Here is a 16,744-nt window from a genome sequence, read left to right as displayed (position 1 = left end):
ATGGTACAGCACATCATTAATCCCCATCTTGTACTACCGTCCACTCTTTCAGCTCCATTTGGTTGCAAGAAATATAAAGGAAAGGGAAGTGATGGTGTTACTCACTCTAAAACACACCAAATTTGATTATTAAAAATTTCACTTTAATCTGGACTCTACTTTTTTTTATTTGAAAAGTCGAATAAATTTTGCATTGAAAAGTATATTTTACCAAATGTGGTAAAATTTTAGGTAGGTTAAACAATCATGATTACAAAAACTTCATTATTTCACATCTCTTTTGTCGCAACCAAATGGAGCCTCCATGTAAATCTTTTGTGATTTTTCATGTCCATACTCATTTCTTCAAAATGAATAAAGGAAATCATGTGACTTAATTGTGCAGTAGCATCAATATAGTTGAATAATGCTAAAAATAATAAAAGCAAGAGCTGGGTGGGGTGGGGTGGGGTGGGGTGGGGTGGGGGTGTGGGGGAAGAGGGGAAGTTAAAGGAGAGAGAGACTTAGAAAGTTATAAAACTTGGTGTAAACATACCTTCTCAGAGACTTAGAAAGTTATAATACTTGGTCTAAACATACCTTCTCATCCAAGTTAAAGATGTTAGGCGAGGTCTCTATCCCAGCCAGCATGATAGTAGACCCTGGTGTGATGAATGCACATGTTGGCATGTTGGTAGACTACATTTGTTACTTGGAAGCGCATTCAGCTTGTTTCCAACTCAACACCACCCACCACATAATTACAACTTTACAAGCTCAAGCATATGCATGTACAAAAGGGAAAAAGTGACAAGGAAAGAAGTGAAGTTTGCTGGTTTATAGTTGCCCTCTACTCCAAGTCAGAACCATGTTCATGTTCAGAATTTCATAAGTTGATTTCAAACATTTTGACACCAACAACTGTAAAGTTAGTCCTGTCCTGCAAGCACTTATCAGTAACAGAAAACCCAAAAACATTAAACATTATTTTGAAATCATATATTGCAATGTATCACATGGATCCATTAAATATAATACAGCAACAACTGGGATTTTAGGCCCCACAATGCTAGCAGCTCTTATATTGTAAATGGCACTTTTTTCCACTGTTTCAACAGCAATTATTGGGATTTTAGGCCCCACCATGTTGCAGCTCTTGTATTGTAATGGCTACTGTTTCAGCAGCCCCAAATGAAGGAAAAAGAAACAAAACACTAATCTAATGCAGAAAAGTTTCGAGGCTTCATCCTATACCTTTTAACTTTCTGACCTGTAATTTAATATCTGACAATATTTCAAACTGAGTAAATGGCTTAACTCAATCATCCGATTCTGAAATAATCCTGGCTGATTCAGCCCCTGCTTGGCGCACAAATTGCCCTTTCAAGCGTGGGCGTTGCTCTGCCAGCTTTTTCCTACTATGATACCGAACCTGACAACCAAAACAAGTGCAAATTCAGTTGAAAAATGACAATATTCTTATAAACCAATTTTACAATAAAGAATAGGTGAATGACATCATGTCAACGGATAGCCATGGAACAATAGAAGTGTGACAGATGAAATTAAAGCAGCTTTTCCCAAAAAACCAAAGTGAAACTGAAATGACTGAAATTAATTCCATGAAAATAGTGGGAATAAAATATGGTAAGAGACTAGAGCAAGTATATTTATCACCTTTTTCTCAAAACATCTGTCCTTTCGTTTCAAGCGGAATCTGGTCAATGCAGCCTCACGTTGAGAACAGCTTCGGTCAAATAATTTCCCATTACAGTTCTGGAAACCATCTTCATTCGCACTCTCAAGAATAGTTCCCATATTGAAGGCTGCACTTGTATCATCATTACTGCCATTGCATCCACTAGCATCAGTAATACCTCGGCTACAGTTGCCAATCTGATCAACTGTCTCATAAGAAGAGCGGAGCATCACTGAAGGGTATGAGGTTTTGATATTGGATATCTCATCCTCCATTACTTTCTTCAACAGATGCGGTTGGCAGTCCTCAAAACAGTCAGAGGACTTGACATGATGTTTATTAACAAGATTGCAATCCTGAGCAGATGGGTTAAAATCTATCGCTTTCTCAATTTCAGATGAGCCACAAAGGGGTCGAGAAGGTTTTGGGCAGAATATTGGTTGCAGTATAGCACCATAGCCAGCACAAAAGTTCTGGAAAGGCAGAGCACCAACAGGAACAGAAAGAGGTATAGCTTCAAGTTGAGGATGGGGTAAAACAGATCTCTCAGTGGGAGAATGACAAACACAAGCATTTTTTCTTACAGAAACTGATGCTGAAGGGCCTGCATCTTCCTTGCTGCTACCAGATGACAACTGGTAGTAACTTAGGGCTTCACCTCCATTTCTATGAGGAGAAGTCAATTTCCCTATGAGAGGAAAAGGCGTGCTCTTCCCTTTATCAATGCCCGGATTTATGTGGCAATTAGAACCATTAAAGCCACTGGTTCTTATGCATAAACTGGCTGAAGAAGAACCTGGACATGAAACATGAAGTCTTCCACCACCATACCTGCAAAAGAATGGAGGAAGAGAGGGAGGATGAGGAGGAGGAGCAGAAGGCTCAGAAAGAGAATCCCTGAAACCATACTCAGCAAACATGAGTCTAATGCACGAGATTTTTTTTTTCCCCCAGTTTAAGAGCAGTGGGAAGGTGGTGGAAAGAGATCAGCTGTCAGGATAGATCATCATCAAATAAGGGAAGTGGAGTCCATGCATTTCATGAGCTTGAAAGGAAAAGCAACATAGGATTAGTGCATGGATGCTCAAACCATATTGTATGTTGCACTCTTTAATTTGTGGTCAAATATTTACCTTTCAACCTTCTATAGATCCACGTCAACCAGTATTCCAAATCCAAAAATTTGGTCATGAAAAATAATATTAGAAAAATCAGCCTTCTGTAAACAAACTCTATTAAATCCATGGATTTTCACTCTTCAATATACCAGTGACTTAACAAAGAACGTAACAGTTACAAAAACTGCAACTAAATTATGTAAAAAACTTTCTGTCTGTGCCTTTGTGAAATTCAATGACTAGAACCTCTTTGTTAATGATATGGAGTATCCGACAGAACAAAAATTGGTCTAAGTTTCAGTTTGAGATAATTTGGAGGAGATTCTTAGTGTTTCAGAGATGGAAATAGCTAGGACTCTACCCTGATAAAAAATTTCCAGTTTCCAACAAGATTTTTAAATTTTAAAAAGTTCTTTAACTTGTTATGGAGGGATTCACCATGTCTGACCAATATATTGGTGCTACTTGGACTCTTGGGAATTGGGAAAAATAAGTCACCCTTATTCTACAATTATTCTACCATTTTTTTATTGATAGGGCAGAGAAAACTCCCTTTGCTCAATTTTGATTGGACTCCCCAAAACAGTCAAGATAGGTGGTATAGTCAAAGAATAAACCGATATCATTTTGTTTCTGTTTTTCACATGCTTCAGGAGCTAAACAGTTTATTGGCGTAACTTCTTGCTCTCCTTCACAAGCTTAGGTAAGCTTTATATATGAAGTATATATCGATGGTCTCTGGAGGTTAATTTTGTACTATTATTGGCAGAATGCAGTTCTAGGCTAGGATCCATTTGTTTTTTGATTTATTTTATATTTCTTTTTGTTTTTTGTTTCTGTTTTTGTTTTTCTTATTATACCATGGCAAGGACTGAAGGAATCATATTTGGACATATGGGGCAGTGAGCAGAAGAATCTAGCAATATCTTGGTGCCGGTGTCCACCATGGTTAGCATTTTATGATTGACCAAGATACAACCAAATTGTTAAATTCACACCATCAATGAGAGGGGGGTGAATCAGTGATGCAAGGTGTCTCAAAAAATTTTCGCCAGTTAGGGGAATCTCACAAGTTAAGCAGGCAAACATTCACACAACCATCACAAAGCACAAACCACAAAAAGCATCCATAAGACAAGATATAACGTAGTTTTCCAGTGTGGCTACGTTCACAATGCAAATGGCTACTTGGAGTACATTCCAAATCTAGCCTGGGTATGATGCGCAATACACTTCAGCAGCAACCACAGCTAGGAGCACCAACCCCCTAATTTGGTAGCACCCTTTACAAGCCTGGAAAACCAGGTTTTTTAATATATATTAAATACGAAAAATCAAAAAATATAAAGATAAAAAAGAAAAAATCACTTATGTGCACATCTTGAGTATCTAACAATAAAAACTTGATCAACAGTGAACCAACCATGATTAAGTGACTAATTCTAGGAATCTTAGAGGGAATCCATGACAGACATATTGACTGTCTGAGTCACTGAGATCCATAACATGGAATTAGAGGGGATTTATTAAAAAAAGAAAAGAAACAAATGATAATAAAAAAAAAAAAAAAAAAAAAAGAGAGAGAGAGAGAGAGAATAAGAATTGATCATATTAGAGTTACCGTGTTACCGTGAGACTAACGTTGTGAGAGAGAGAGAGAGAGAGATCATAGTTATCATGAGGGGGCAACAAAAGGAGGGAGATCAGGATGCACCAGTGCTGGGTAATTTGCAAATAGTAGAAATTTCCCCTTCTTTGGTTCATGGTTTGGTCAACTTCGAATTGGCATTGAAATCCAAATTATCTTATGGGTTCCTTATTTTCCTTTTCATTTCTCTCCTCTCAATGTAGACAAAAATATCTTGGCATATATCCGCTACGCTGCTCCGCTTCACTCCATCTGGACCATCTCATAAGTAAAAGATTGTAACATTGATTGACCCAACAATTGATCCACAGCAAATGGCCATCTAAAGTCCAAACCCTTTTTGACCTATGAATCTCTCCTCCTACTCCCTCCACTTGTGTTCATTCACTCTCAAATCTATAGCCATTCATTTTCTGCCCATTTTCTGTTTGGATTGTTCTTATCATGCATTGGATACACTCTTTTTTATTGTTCTTCTCATGAAAAGGGTTGAAGTTTTTGCGCCTTCACATGATCCCCTAGTGCTTTCACTTGCGAGCCCTCAGGAGAAACCTCTCATATTTGTAGAAGCGGCAGCAGTACCAACTCCAACAGTCCAGCTGGAGAAATCTAAGGAGGAGTTTCCATCAAAGATCAAACTAGAATTTCTCACTTTGTGCTGGAAGGTGACTGTTGATGTATACATTGACGCTGCCCCTTCCCTAGCAGCTCGAGCTTTTAGGTGAAACGGTAGCAAACACGGTATTAGAGCAGGAAGGTTGAGTGTTTGACTCTTGGGAAGTGCATCGGAAGAGTTTTCCCAACATTTCTTCTCCGTGGGTGCCGCACGCTGGAAATGCTGGGACAGCTCCACGTGCAAGGACCATTGGATCTTGGCTTGCACGTTCAGGGGAGTGTTGATGTATACATTGACGCTGTCCTTCCCTAACAATTCGAGCTTTTAGGTTGGAACAATAGCAAACAGTCACTCTAGAGGGAAGAAATTAGGGAATATTGAAGAACTAAAGAAGGGGGGAGGGAGAAGCTGAAGCTGTGAAGGTTGAAAGTCTTAGGGTTCGACAACAACCCCTCAACAAAATTATTCAACTCAGTGTGTTTCATTTGACTCAGGAAAAAAAAAAAGAGTCACAAGAAAAGTGGATGACTCGGACCAAGTCTGGTCATTTATTGAGCATGGCCGAGTCTTTACAACTCTTGACCAAATTTCACTATTTTTTTAGTTGACTTGGGTGACTCGTCCAAGTCGAAACCTGGTTTTCCAACTATGCTACAAGTAGCACCAACCCTCAGATTTATGTAGCAGACACTACCGCAAGCACTCTACCAAGCACCCACTTGATATCTTACAAGTTGTAACTAGTTTGACATACAAGGACGTCCCCGATTAAAGCACAACACCAATTGCTGTATTTTATCAAACACCTTACCTACAGTCTGGCTTACAATAATATGAAATGAAAACACAATAGATAGGTTGCCTACAAACCTCTACTTCTTCAACCCAATCTCTTCTCTTCTTCAACAGCAGAACTTCAATCAATCCAGCTATGAAGGCTTGAAAGCTTCTGGTGACTGCCCACAAAACCCTTACTTTGTTTACCACCTCTTCTCTTCCTTCCCTTTCAACCTTTGATGATTTCTCTGCAAAACACGAAAAATCTCTCTCGCAAATAGATGATCAATGAGTGGATTCAAGGGCTTTCTTCACAAATAGATCACAATACTCTGCCAACCACTAAGGAAACCATTCTTTTCAAGCTTTACACAAACCGACCAGGTTTGACTTGTTTCCTTTAACTTCACCTTTTCTAAGTTTCCAACCCTGTCTCATTGCCCCCTTTGGGTATTTCAAATAATACCCCTTTCTTTTCTTTCACAAACCTAATTTTCCAGGGTTGAGACTGTGCCTTTTTAATACTAATGTAGAATTTCAGGAATTGCTTATTAATCAAGCTATGACCTCAGTGATTGAGCTGAAACACTTCATTCAATTGATGCCTAGATATGGAAATGAGATCTCAGATCACCTCACAATAACCTTAGCATTCCCAAATTGTATCCATTCCTCCACTGTTTCTTCAGGATACAGTCTCCCTTCTTTATGTTCTCTTTCACCAATAAAAGGATCTAGTTTTACCCAGAGTTTTTTTTTTCCGTCTTTTTTTCTGCTATCAATCAAAGAAAATGATGAGCATGACACAATTAGCAGTCAGTAGCAGATCAAGTTTACACTCAAAGACTCAAAAAGAGTATCCATGTGCTTTTAGGCTAAACTGAAGTCCATGGAGATTATCCATACAAAATCAAAATTCTGGAAGTTCCTTTCAAGTGTTTCTAAAACAAGAAATGTCCAAGGTCAAGTAGATACCGAAAACAGAACTCATCCACAAGAACAAGCAAGCTTTTTTGACCCCCCCCCCTTCTTTTCCCCTCCCTCAAAAAACCAATAAAATTGAATTATAATGTCCTAAATCACATAAATCAGTTAAACCAACTGGAACCGAGTAGTTCATAGGTAGGTAGATACAACAATAGTAAACTCACCTCGAAAATGCTGACGCATGAGACTGATTCAGCACATGCTTCTCCTGAGAAACTTCATCACCGTTGAATTTAAATTGTGGTCCCCTTAAAGAAAGCTCCCACAATTGTGAGGAACCAGAATTAAATGTGTTTCTCCTTACATCTGGGGTCTCCTCGTTTTTACATGATATATCTTCTGCGTGATCTTTGCCCTTCAAGATGGGAAATTTGCTTTGTTCAGTACTTGTTGCCCCAATGAAATCAATAATTTCTTTTGACAGTTCGTTTGTTCCCTTAAGTTGATTGAGATGCTCAGAATCACGAGTGGCACCCTCCTTACTTCTGGCAGAAACCTGGTCATCGTCCCTATATGGGGATCCATCATAGAAACTATTGTCCTCCAAAATATTTTTGGTCGAAGCTGCTGCTTGAATAGATAAAGACATTTTGATTTCTATCCCTGTTGCTTTATCTGCAAAATCAGGTTTTACCATATATACATGGCAATAGTTGTTGCCCTTATATAGTACTGCAATTAAGTAGCAAACAAAAAGAACTACCTTTTACTTTGCCCTTTTCATGAGACATGTCGTATTCAAGCTTCTTTGATTTTGCATCAATTTCCAGTATGAAATTCCTGTATTCACATTCAGGAGCCTCCCTTAGCTTCAGCAAACTTCCATTATTGGCCTCCGTTTTAATACAAGAGCTCTGCATATAATGATCATACATTCATACCCACATCAAAATCAAATTTCCATGAGTAGACCAGTTGAATGGCACAGAGGAGATTCAATATCAACTCCCAATTTACAGATTCAAATACAATGATCCACACTAATTTAAATTCCAAAAATTTAAGTGCAACTTATCATTTGTATAGATTGTATGTCATTGATTGGTGATATAAAGCAGGAAATTCCTGTCAGGTAGATAAAGCTGAACTGAATCAATATAAATTGATAAAACATACAGCAGTTTTGGACTTTAAGGATCTAAACAACCAATTTGTAATACATTTGTTAACGAATGCAAAACACTTAAAGAACTAAGAGAAAAGATGCCAAATCTTTCAGAATACAGGCGTTAAAGTTTATGAACATGGCAGGGACTCAGCATGCTTACCTCAGTATCACTTTCTTTATCAACACTATCTGCAGTCTTAGATCCATGGTCAGCATTTGAATTTCCATGATTAATTGCAGCAACATTGTCAGACACAGTTTCAAGTCTAGCCTTGTCCAGACTCCTATTTTCAGATCCCATCCCTCCATGGTCAGCATTTGAATTTCCATGATTAATTGCAGCAACATTGTCAGACACAGTTTCAAGTCTAGCCTTGTCCAGACTCCTATTTTCAGATCCCATCCCATAACCACTAGACTGCAGAAATAGTTTATACAGTGTTTTTAATTAGGAAGAAAAAAAAAAACGACCTACCACAATGATTGGACAAAGCTTCTTGGAACAGAGATGACTGAATAACAAAAAAAAACGTGTTTATTGGTGTTTAGGGGGGTTGAACATACACAATACTTTCTCCAAACATGCTGCCATAAGTTTCTTAGTTCGTTTTTCCTAACTGGCTTCACTAGAAAGTCTGCAGCACCCTTCAGCATGCATTTAAACACTATGCCAATAGAATCATGTGAAGACATCACTGTTGAGACATAAATGTTACAAGTCAAAATAGTGACAAAGCCAACAAGAAGGTAAGGAAAGGGTCAGACAATTTTACGTCTATCTCTTTAACTCAACTGATTACAGGAATATTTTTGCATATTTCATTGCCCATTATCTTGGAGAGGAGACCGATCCCAGAGAGAGAAGGCATCACCACTTCAGTTAAGACAATGTCAAAATTGTAATGTTTCTCGTTCAGGACCTCCCAAGCTTTGAGCCCATCTGCAACTGCAGCAACTATTTGAGCCACAGACAGGATACCCAATCAGTAGGGAAAAAGATAACCACGAGGATGTTACCAAGTTAGCTGGTCGAAGACTCAAATAGTAATTAAGAAGTGCATGCATGGGATCCTAAAATGTTTACAAAGTGGAATCATCCCCCACCCCCCACCACCCCCCCCCAAAAAAAAAAAAGAAGAAGAAGAAAGAAAACTAGAATAGCTGAAATGTTTTAACTGAATAATGGATACTTCATCCAAATAAACTCACTTCTTTTTAGAGTATCATGAAAGTTTAATATATTTAAAAAAAAAATGTTCAACATATTTTGTATGTTGATTGAAATATTAAATGTGTCCTCATTATTTGATTCTAGATCTCCAATTCTCTAAAATTAGAAGTCCAATAAAATTTGGAAAACTTCAGATGGAATTAATGAATTTGGCCGTTTCAGGAGCCGACCAAGCCCCGAAGTTTGAAATTTCACCATAATTGAGAACCATGCGCAGGCAGAAATTGGCCAAAGTAGTCAATTTGCTAATCAACGAAACTCAGCAGTCTACGGACTAGAAGTAGGTGTAGGTCCTAACTGCCGAATAGACACACCATGCGGTCTCGGTTCTTGAGCTCGTAAAGCTCTAGAAGCCAACAACCACAGTACTCCAAAACAAATCTCGCATCAAATTTGACGCTTCGTAGCGCCTACAGTCTGAAACACCAGATGCAAATCAGGGAAAGAAAAAAGATGAAATCAAAAGCATGATCAACCTTGACTATTCATCACCACAATCGGGACTTTGAATCTTAAAATGCATGCAGATTTGCGATCAAATTGCAATTTTGTGACAGAAATAGAAGAAATTGTTCAGTGAACAAGGAATTAATCGTAAGCAGATCACTTGAAACAGAGCATGCCTTGGTAGCTACATTTCCTGAGCAAAGTAGCGACAATCTGCCTGGTAGAATCATCGTTTTCGACTAGCAAAACCCTAAGGAACTTCCGAGGCAAAATACGATCCCACCGTATCACTTTTTCCTCCTTTCCCATCTTTACCAGCAAGCTCGACTCGCCGCAATTCGACGTCGACGACGCACCTCCATCCTTCACCTCATCAATTGCCAGGGCGGTTGAAATTCGATCTCTCAGTTCTGCGCCTCCTATTGCAGCACCGAGCGCAGCGGACTCCTCTCTTGCCCGGCTATCTTCCATTCCTGAGAGCGTAGCCGCCAAAAAACAGAGAAACAGGTAATGAAGAGAGTCGGAAAAAAAAATTAAATAAATAAAAATGGAGTATCTTTCGTTAGTGACGCAGGTTGCCACGAGCGTTGTTTCTGTGGCCACTGACTACTGACGAAAATATCTTTCGATGGGAGAGGTATCTGCCACGTCAGCGGTGGAGGCCGATGGCTTACGTGACCTTTTCCCGGTCGCTCACTTGCTCCCGTTTAGAAGATATTCTTGTTTCCTCAAACGGTAGTCCACCAGTCATGGGAAGTATTCCCTGGCCGTGTAGGGATCTAGGGAGGTAGAAATTGCTTTTTTTTTTCCCACGTGTTTAGATATATGAACAAATACTGAAATTATACCATACGGAGAATATTCTAAGTCGATAATAAGATACTTGATTAAAAATAAGTAAATCGATATGATTCAATACATGTCAATTGATTTTGACTTTAAAATCTATACAATATTAAATAGAGAAAGATACCAATTTACATATTGAAACAACATTAAATTTACTTTAATTCAGTTCGAAACAGTTTTAAACGATCAATTTCGATAATAATACTCTTATCTAAATATTAAGATTAATTTAAAGGACAAAGTTTCTGTCCAAGAGTTTTCTTGCACCACAAATATGATTGTGAAATGATCACTTTGCCTTTCTTGGTGCATTCCTCTATATTAAGAAGCTTTAAGATAAAAAACACTTGCCCTTAATTTTAAGTAGAATACAGATGGCATCGACTCTATTTCATAAGAGAAATTGAGTTTTTTTTTTTTTTTTAAATAATATTGTGTGAATTAATTGGTGCAGGGTAGAAGTATAGTGGAGAGGAGATATTTTATTGGGTTCCACTTCCACCTCCCATGCAAATCGTCCCACAATAGAAGACATTTATGGGGTAGCATCACGTCGTGTCACTACTTTTTGGCCTTTTTCTTTTTTAGGATGTTTGTTCAAATTTAGATGCTGTGAATACACTCATTCCAACTAACTTGGTTGAGCTGGACCCACCTCGGTGAGAACTTAGGGCAACTTGATTGCACCCTCATCCGTGTCTTTAAATTTGAGAGTTTTGAGAATGTGGTGACCCATTTTTTTCCCCTTCGTTCTTTTCTAGAAATATGGCGAGGGATTCATCAATGAATTACTTATCCTCGTTGCTTGCATAATTTTGAAATTTATTAATTGTTATATTTCAAGCTAGAAAAGTTAGGGTTTTTTGTTTGAGAGCGTGATTCTTGTATCAACGCAAGAGTCAATGAAAGTATCTATAAAAGCATCAACATAGATGGAAAATTTTATCTTTTATATGGGATGGACTAGTCATCTCGCAAAGATTTGTGTCTGGAAATAATCATGCTCATCGATAAATTCTTTTTTCTCTTATGATATAATGAACAAATTACAGCCACACAAAGATCGGCGGTGACCATTATCCAAATGATTGATCGTAACTGAAGATGGCAATTGACATTTGGATAGGGTATGGATATGGTTAAAGAACTAAAGATCTTTGCCTTCACCTTATCAGCTATCCCATGAGGTAATGGTAAATTTTACTAATGGAATAGGTGCAGGTAATGTGGGTAAAGCATTGGTAATACTATTTCAACCCATGATTATCAATCGTAAAGCATAACAAATTAATGGTATCCTTTACTTACTTGCTTATGTTTTTCTTGAGATTCATTTTATTCCATAACACTCAATTCTTTTACGTGGCTGACCCTATCTACCATAAATTAAGTAATCGATATCAAATCCCGTATCAGTATTGAAGGGGCCAACTTCAATTCTTGATCAATCTCATATCGATGTAATGATACGAATAAAGATGAACCTATTCAAAAAATGTCAATGAAGTTAGAAAAGATCCCGATCAATCCATATCAGTATCATATCAATATCAATTTTTTTATAGACTCGATTATTTTTCCATGCACTGCAATCTTGGTTTATAACTTGAATCTGAATTGATTGAGTCGACTCCCTTGATTCCTACCATTAGGTCCTCATTGAATCAGTCAAATAACAAGATCAGTGGGTGTTTTATTATTATTATTTTTTTTTTTTTATTATTATTATTAGGTACAAAGGGAAGTAGGTAAGACCTCCAGGCGAGCACATAGTTATTAAATTCAGATTCGGGAATTATTTGGATTAATGCATTTCATTAATTCAACGATTTGGTCAAAATATCGATCAAAAAAGCGGAGATGATAAAATTCAAGTTCTGATTCGGATTCGAGAATTATTCGTTTACAAAAATAAAAATATGACAAAAAATTCGGATGTTATTTTTAATATATGCAATACTTGTTTCATATTATCTATCAATTATCATATGTACATAATATATAAATGATATAAAAATTAAAATTTTAAATTTTAAAGATAAAAATATTATATTTAGCTCTCTTTTTCTTTTTCTTTTTTCTAAATTCATTTCCTATTACTCAAATAATTGAATCAAAGAAAGAGAGACTGAGAGGGGTGGACTGAATACAAATTCAACTAGACCCACGTCACCCACCATGTATGTTTACTTTAAAGACTAAAAAGAGAGTAACGACTATAAGACTTAATCAAACCAAAATGGGGTGAGAGATTTTTTTTTTTTTTTTTGTAGAAGTGAGAGATTACCTCAGGAAAGATAAGCTTTGTCGGTTTATATTAAAAAAAAATATATATATTAGGATAATAAATGCATAATAACTACACTATTTTCTAAAGGCTTATTGAGTTATTCAAGATAAAGTCTTTTTTTTTTTTAATGGGATAAAATTTGGTTATAATTCGGATAAAATTCGTTTCAGACGAATTATTCATGAATTTTTAAAAAATCTATAAAATTCGAGAATTTGTTATTTGATTTGGATTATGACAGAATTATTCGTAAAATTCGATAAATTTCTGTTCGTCAGAATTATTCGTGAATAATTCAGAGAATTTAACAAACTAGGGGTGAATATGGGTTTTTTTGCACACGACAACTCACAAACTCCACTAAGCAGTTATTGTTAAGATAATTGGGTGTTGATACTATCTGAGTCAGCTAATACAATCAATTCAAAACCGATTCCTCAAACCATGTAACCAAGCTACTTGTAACTAAGTTTGAATTGAATCTTATTTCACCTTATGCACAATAGCCCAATATGGAGGTTCCGCGCTTGCCTATTTCCCTTGGATTAGGATTATGGAGAGATACCACTATACCAGTGATAGTTTTGTGTCACACTCTCTTATTTTATCTCTCTTATTTCTCTTCCCCTCTATTGTAATTTGTAACCACTCCCTTTGCGTGGATTGCCTGTGATATTTTTGCTTAAAATCAATTAGTTTTCGCGGGGGAAACAAGTTTTGGGATTGAAAAAAGGTGTATTATCTCGTTCTATAAACTTTTTTTTTTTTGGTAGATGTCTCATACTAGAATCAACTCGCATTAATTCATCGATATTAGACCAAGGTCTCATCCTAAACTTAGGTAAGACCAGGTTAATTAAATTGGCTGATATGATAGGGATCTCTCATATGGAGATTAATATATGTTAATAAATCCTTGACTAGAACATGGTAGGTATAAATCTCCAAAGGGACAATTAATCCTTCTTCCACATGTTCTGCAACAGCAATTACCAAAAGGATCAGTACTTAACTTCAATTGAGCTTAATAATGATGGAAAAGGAATTAAGCTCAGACAGAGCACTACCTTAGAACAACACCAACAACAAAGAGGAGAAGGTGGAGACCTGTTGGGGTTGTATGCCAAAGTAATTAATCACAAATGGAATGTGAATAATCTGATACGAAAGAAAACGTACCATACTTTTGACATCAGCTTTTAAGGATGAGTGCTATTCAAGTCCCAATAAGAACCAGATATCTTCTCAAATTTTGGCTAGGCTATGAGAGTATGAGTATGAGACACTTTATCCATACCCATTATCTCTCTGAACACAAAGACACTAAACAGTTCTCCACCTTTCACTTTCAAGTAACATCGCTACACCATACAGATTTTAGTTGATTGATATGACTGAGTTGGTCTCGATACACACATATAGTTGAAAGGGTAAAATTGTAATAAAAATTTAATTAAAAAAAAAAAACTAGGATAGATATGTCTGATCCTGTGACTGTTTCCGAATTTTAGAACCTTGTTCTGGAGACAAAATTCAGGAAAAAAAAAATTCCTACCCTTGCCAATATGACTGTTAGAAAAAATCAAATAAATACAATAAAAAATAGAAAGTCATTTAGATATGCGGTGACAACAATGTTGGTGTAATATTTGGCCACTATTTTGACAAACTATTCACATTCTCACACCCAGATGATCCTGGACAAATTATACACCTCTTATCAACTATTGTGAAGAGAACGAGTCTCTATCATTGACATGTACCCCCATGAGAATGGGATTAAGAAAACCAAGTGTAGAAATTGATAAAGTGGAAGATAAAATATGGGTCCAGAATCCGGACTCCAAGAGTTAGCTATTTCAAAGATTCCATTTTTTTCTTTTCAACTCTCTCCTCATCTGACAAACTACAAACAAGAAAAACAAGAGGAAGGGGGATGGGGATGGGGATGGGGATGGGGATGGGGATATGTCAGTGTTGCATCATTATTTGCTTCATCTGGAAACTCAAGGAAGGAGGCGGTCTTTTAAAATAAATAAATAAATAAATAATCCTAACTAACTATTGCAAACCCGATCCAATGAATAAGTTACAACTGCTATCAGCTTTTTTATCTATAAATCTCATATATATTGAGGGTATTTGAGACATATAAGGAGTTTCATGGATCATTTTTTAATGTGAGAGAGATTCACCTCTAGATTTCTATAAGTTAATTAAGAAATATGATAACTAGAGAATCGTGAAATATTTAAATACTAAAGGTAGAAGATTTTAAAACAATAAAAACAAATTGTGTGAAAGATAATGAGATAACGATAATATTTCAAAAAGAAAAAAAAAATGATATGATAGTTCAAGAAAATATTAGTCACGAATAATGAATATATGCACTATATATAATAGTATGATATGAAAGAAGTGTGATGACTCTACAAAATAAAAGTATGTGAAGATAGGCAGTTGTAATCTTATTCTCTGTTGATAGCTAAGTAGATTTCATTCAAGTGTCGAATCATGTAAATCTTAGTGCATTTTGCATAATATGATTGTTTATTTACGATTTCCATTCGTTTCCTACAATGGTTTAGTTTACGATTTATACAATTCCTTATACTAAGCAACTTCGCAGCCTATCGGTATGCTTGACATTTGTTCTCTCTTGATGGTGACTTCTTATTGTGCTTTCAAAATGAGATATTACAGAGTATTAAAACTATTTGTTTTTTGCAGGGAAATCCATTGCTACCAGGTAATCTCGAGTTTAAGCCTTTTGTCGTTCACGCATCACGCCTCCCCTCCTCTTAAAATAGGATAAAATAGGACTTAAAAAAAAAAACAAAAAAAAACCATTACAGCCGAAGGAAGTTTCATCCAGGAGAAGTGCAACAATCACATGGAAGGAAAAAAGCCGTGTCATCGACTGAATATCACATGACGATTTTCATTGGTGGGTGGGATTTTCAGCCTCTTTGTTTCATATAATTGCACATGTAGGGTGAACCCTTATGACGAACATTAGGACAGCCTAGTGGTGGTAGCTTCAGCATGTGGAATCGACATCGAGGGGAGGAGGTCGTCGGATTGAATCTTGTTGTACGCATTATGTGAGTGTGTATATGTGTGTTTTCTTATTTATTCTGTATTCACTCGTGGGTTGCCCCTATGTATTACGTGTTTGAGAGGATCCAGACTAGTTGAGCATGTTGTGACTTGTTATGCATTGTTTACGAAAATCTTAAAAAAATTATTTAAAAACAAGTTACAATAGGCATGAACCTTCGCGATTGCTTTATTGACTACCTAATTTGCCTTCCACCGGAAAATAAAAAACAAAACACTCAACTAATCTGCCTGGTCCATAATCTCATGCAAATTGATTATATTAATTATTATGGAAGCATATGGTTAATCAACTAGGTCTCGAACGAATTGGTTCAACTCTGGATTTGGTCTAACCTATAAATTTATTATATTATCCTTCTCTACTTTGTGCTTTATCATCAATTATATTTTATTATTTTAAATAGAACAATTTGATGATCGTAAAGTGCTTCTTTATGAAATTTTATCATATAATTACATTTGAAATGTATTTTATTTCATTAAAAAAAAAAAGGGGAGGAATTCCCTTAAGGATTCGGTTCTCCTTCTTAGTGGTCATTCCTCATTCTTAGTGGTCATTCCTCAAGTCTTGTCCATAGTTATATACATACACGCTGCTAATGCTTCGTTATTTACAACTTTGTCAAATCATTAAATCATTACCAAGTCATATAGTGTTAGTAGATCCTTCCCAATAGGCAATATATCTAAAAAACAAAAGTAACGTAGTATGCCACCTGCGCCAACGGCCAGCTTGGAGGCGACCAGAAGAGCATAGTTTCATTAAAAAAAAAAAAAAATCATTTTTATGTAATATTTGTATTTTACCCATTTTTATTATATGGATTAGAAGAGAGAATGCCATCAGCACACGATTTTTTTTTTTTTTT

General features: G+C 36.3%; 1 protein-coding gene across 2 annotated transcripts; it reads right to left on the bottom strand.

The window, feature by feature from the left end:
- Positions 1–936: 936 nt before the first annotated feature.
- LOC122079630 (two-component response regulator-like APRR3) lies at positions 937–10,191 on the bottom strand. Of its 2 annotated transcripts, none has more exons than XM_042646257.1 (8): positions 9,787–10,191; positions 8,726–8,887; positions 8,497–8,627; positions 8,093–8,350; positions 7,528–7,678; positions 6,989–7,427; positions 1,657–2,509; positions 937–1,411 (listed from the first exon to the last, which is right to left on the bottom strand). In XM_042646257.1, exons 1-8 carry the CDS (start codon positions 10,079–10,081, stop codon positions 1,298–1,300), a joined length of 2,403 nt encoding a protein of 800 aa, XP_042502191.1. In that variant the 5' UTR covers positions 10,082–10,191; the 3' UTR covers positions 937–1,297. The 2 variants fall into 2 exon arrangements, with proteins under 2 accessions (XP_042502191.1, XP_042502190.1); XM_042646256.1 differs by having other exon boundaries at positions 6,989–7,439; positions 9,787–10,190.
- Positions 10,192–16,744: the final 6,553 nt, after the last annotated feature.

This window comes from Macadamia integrifolia, chromosome 5 (assembly GCF_013358625.1).
Source record: "Macadamia integrifolia cultivar HAES 741 chromosome 5, SCU_Mint_v3, whole genome shotgun sequence".
NCBI classification, from domain to species: domain Eukaryota; kingdom Viridiplantae; phylum Streptophyta; class Magnoliopsida; order Proteales; family Proteaceae; genus Macadamia; species Macadamia integrifolia.
This window is presented reverse-complemented; position numbering and strand designations above follow the sequence as displayed.

What these genes read in the sequence shown, in the direction of transcription:
- LOC122079630 (XM_042646256.1), bottom strand. Translation starts at nt 10,081, where the DNA reads ATGGAAGATAGCCGGGCAAGAGAGGAGTCCGCTGCGCTCGGTGCTGCA. An exon ending in ATAAAGAAAGTGATACTGAG is followed by an intron (nt 7,679 to 8,092) that starts GTAAGCATGCTG and finishes CATTATATGCAG; the next exon opens with AGCTCTTGTATTAAAACGGA. An exon ending in TGAAAAGGGCAAAGTAAAAG is followed by an intron (nt 7,440 to 7,527) that starts GTAGTTCTTTTT and finishes CTGATTTTGCAG; the next exon opens with ATAAAGCAACAGGGATAGAA.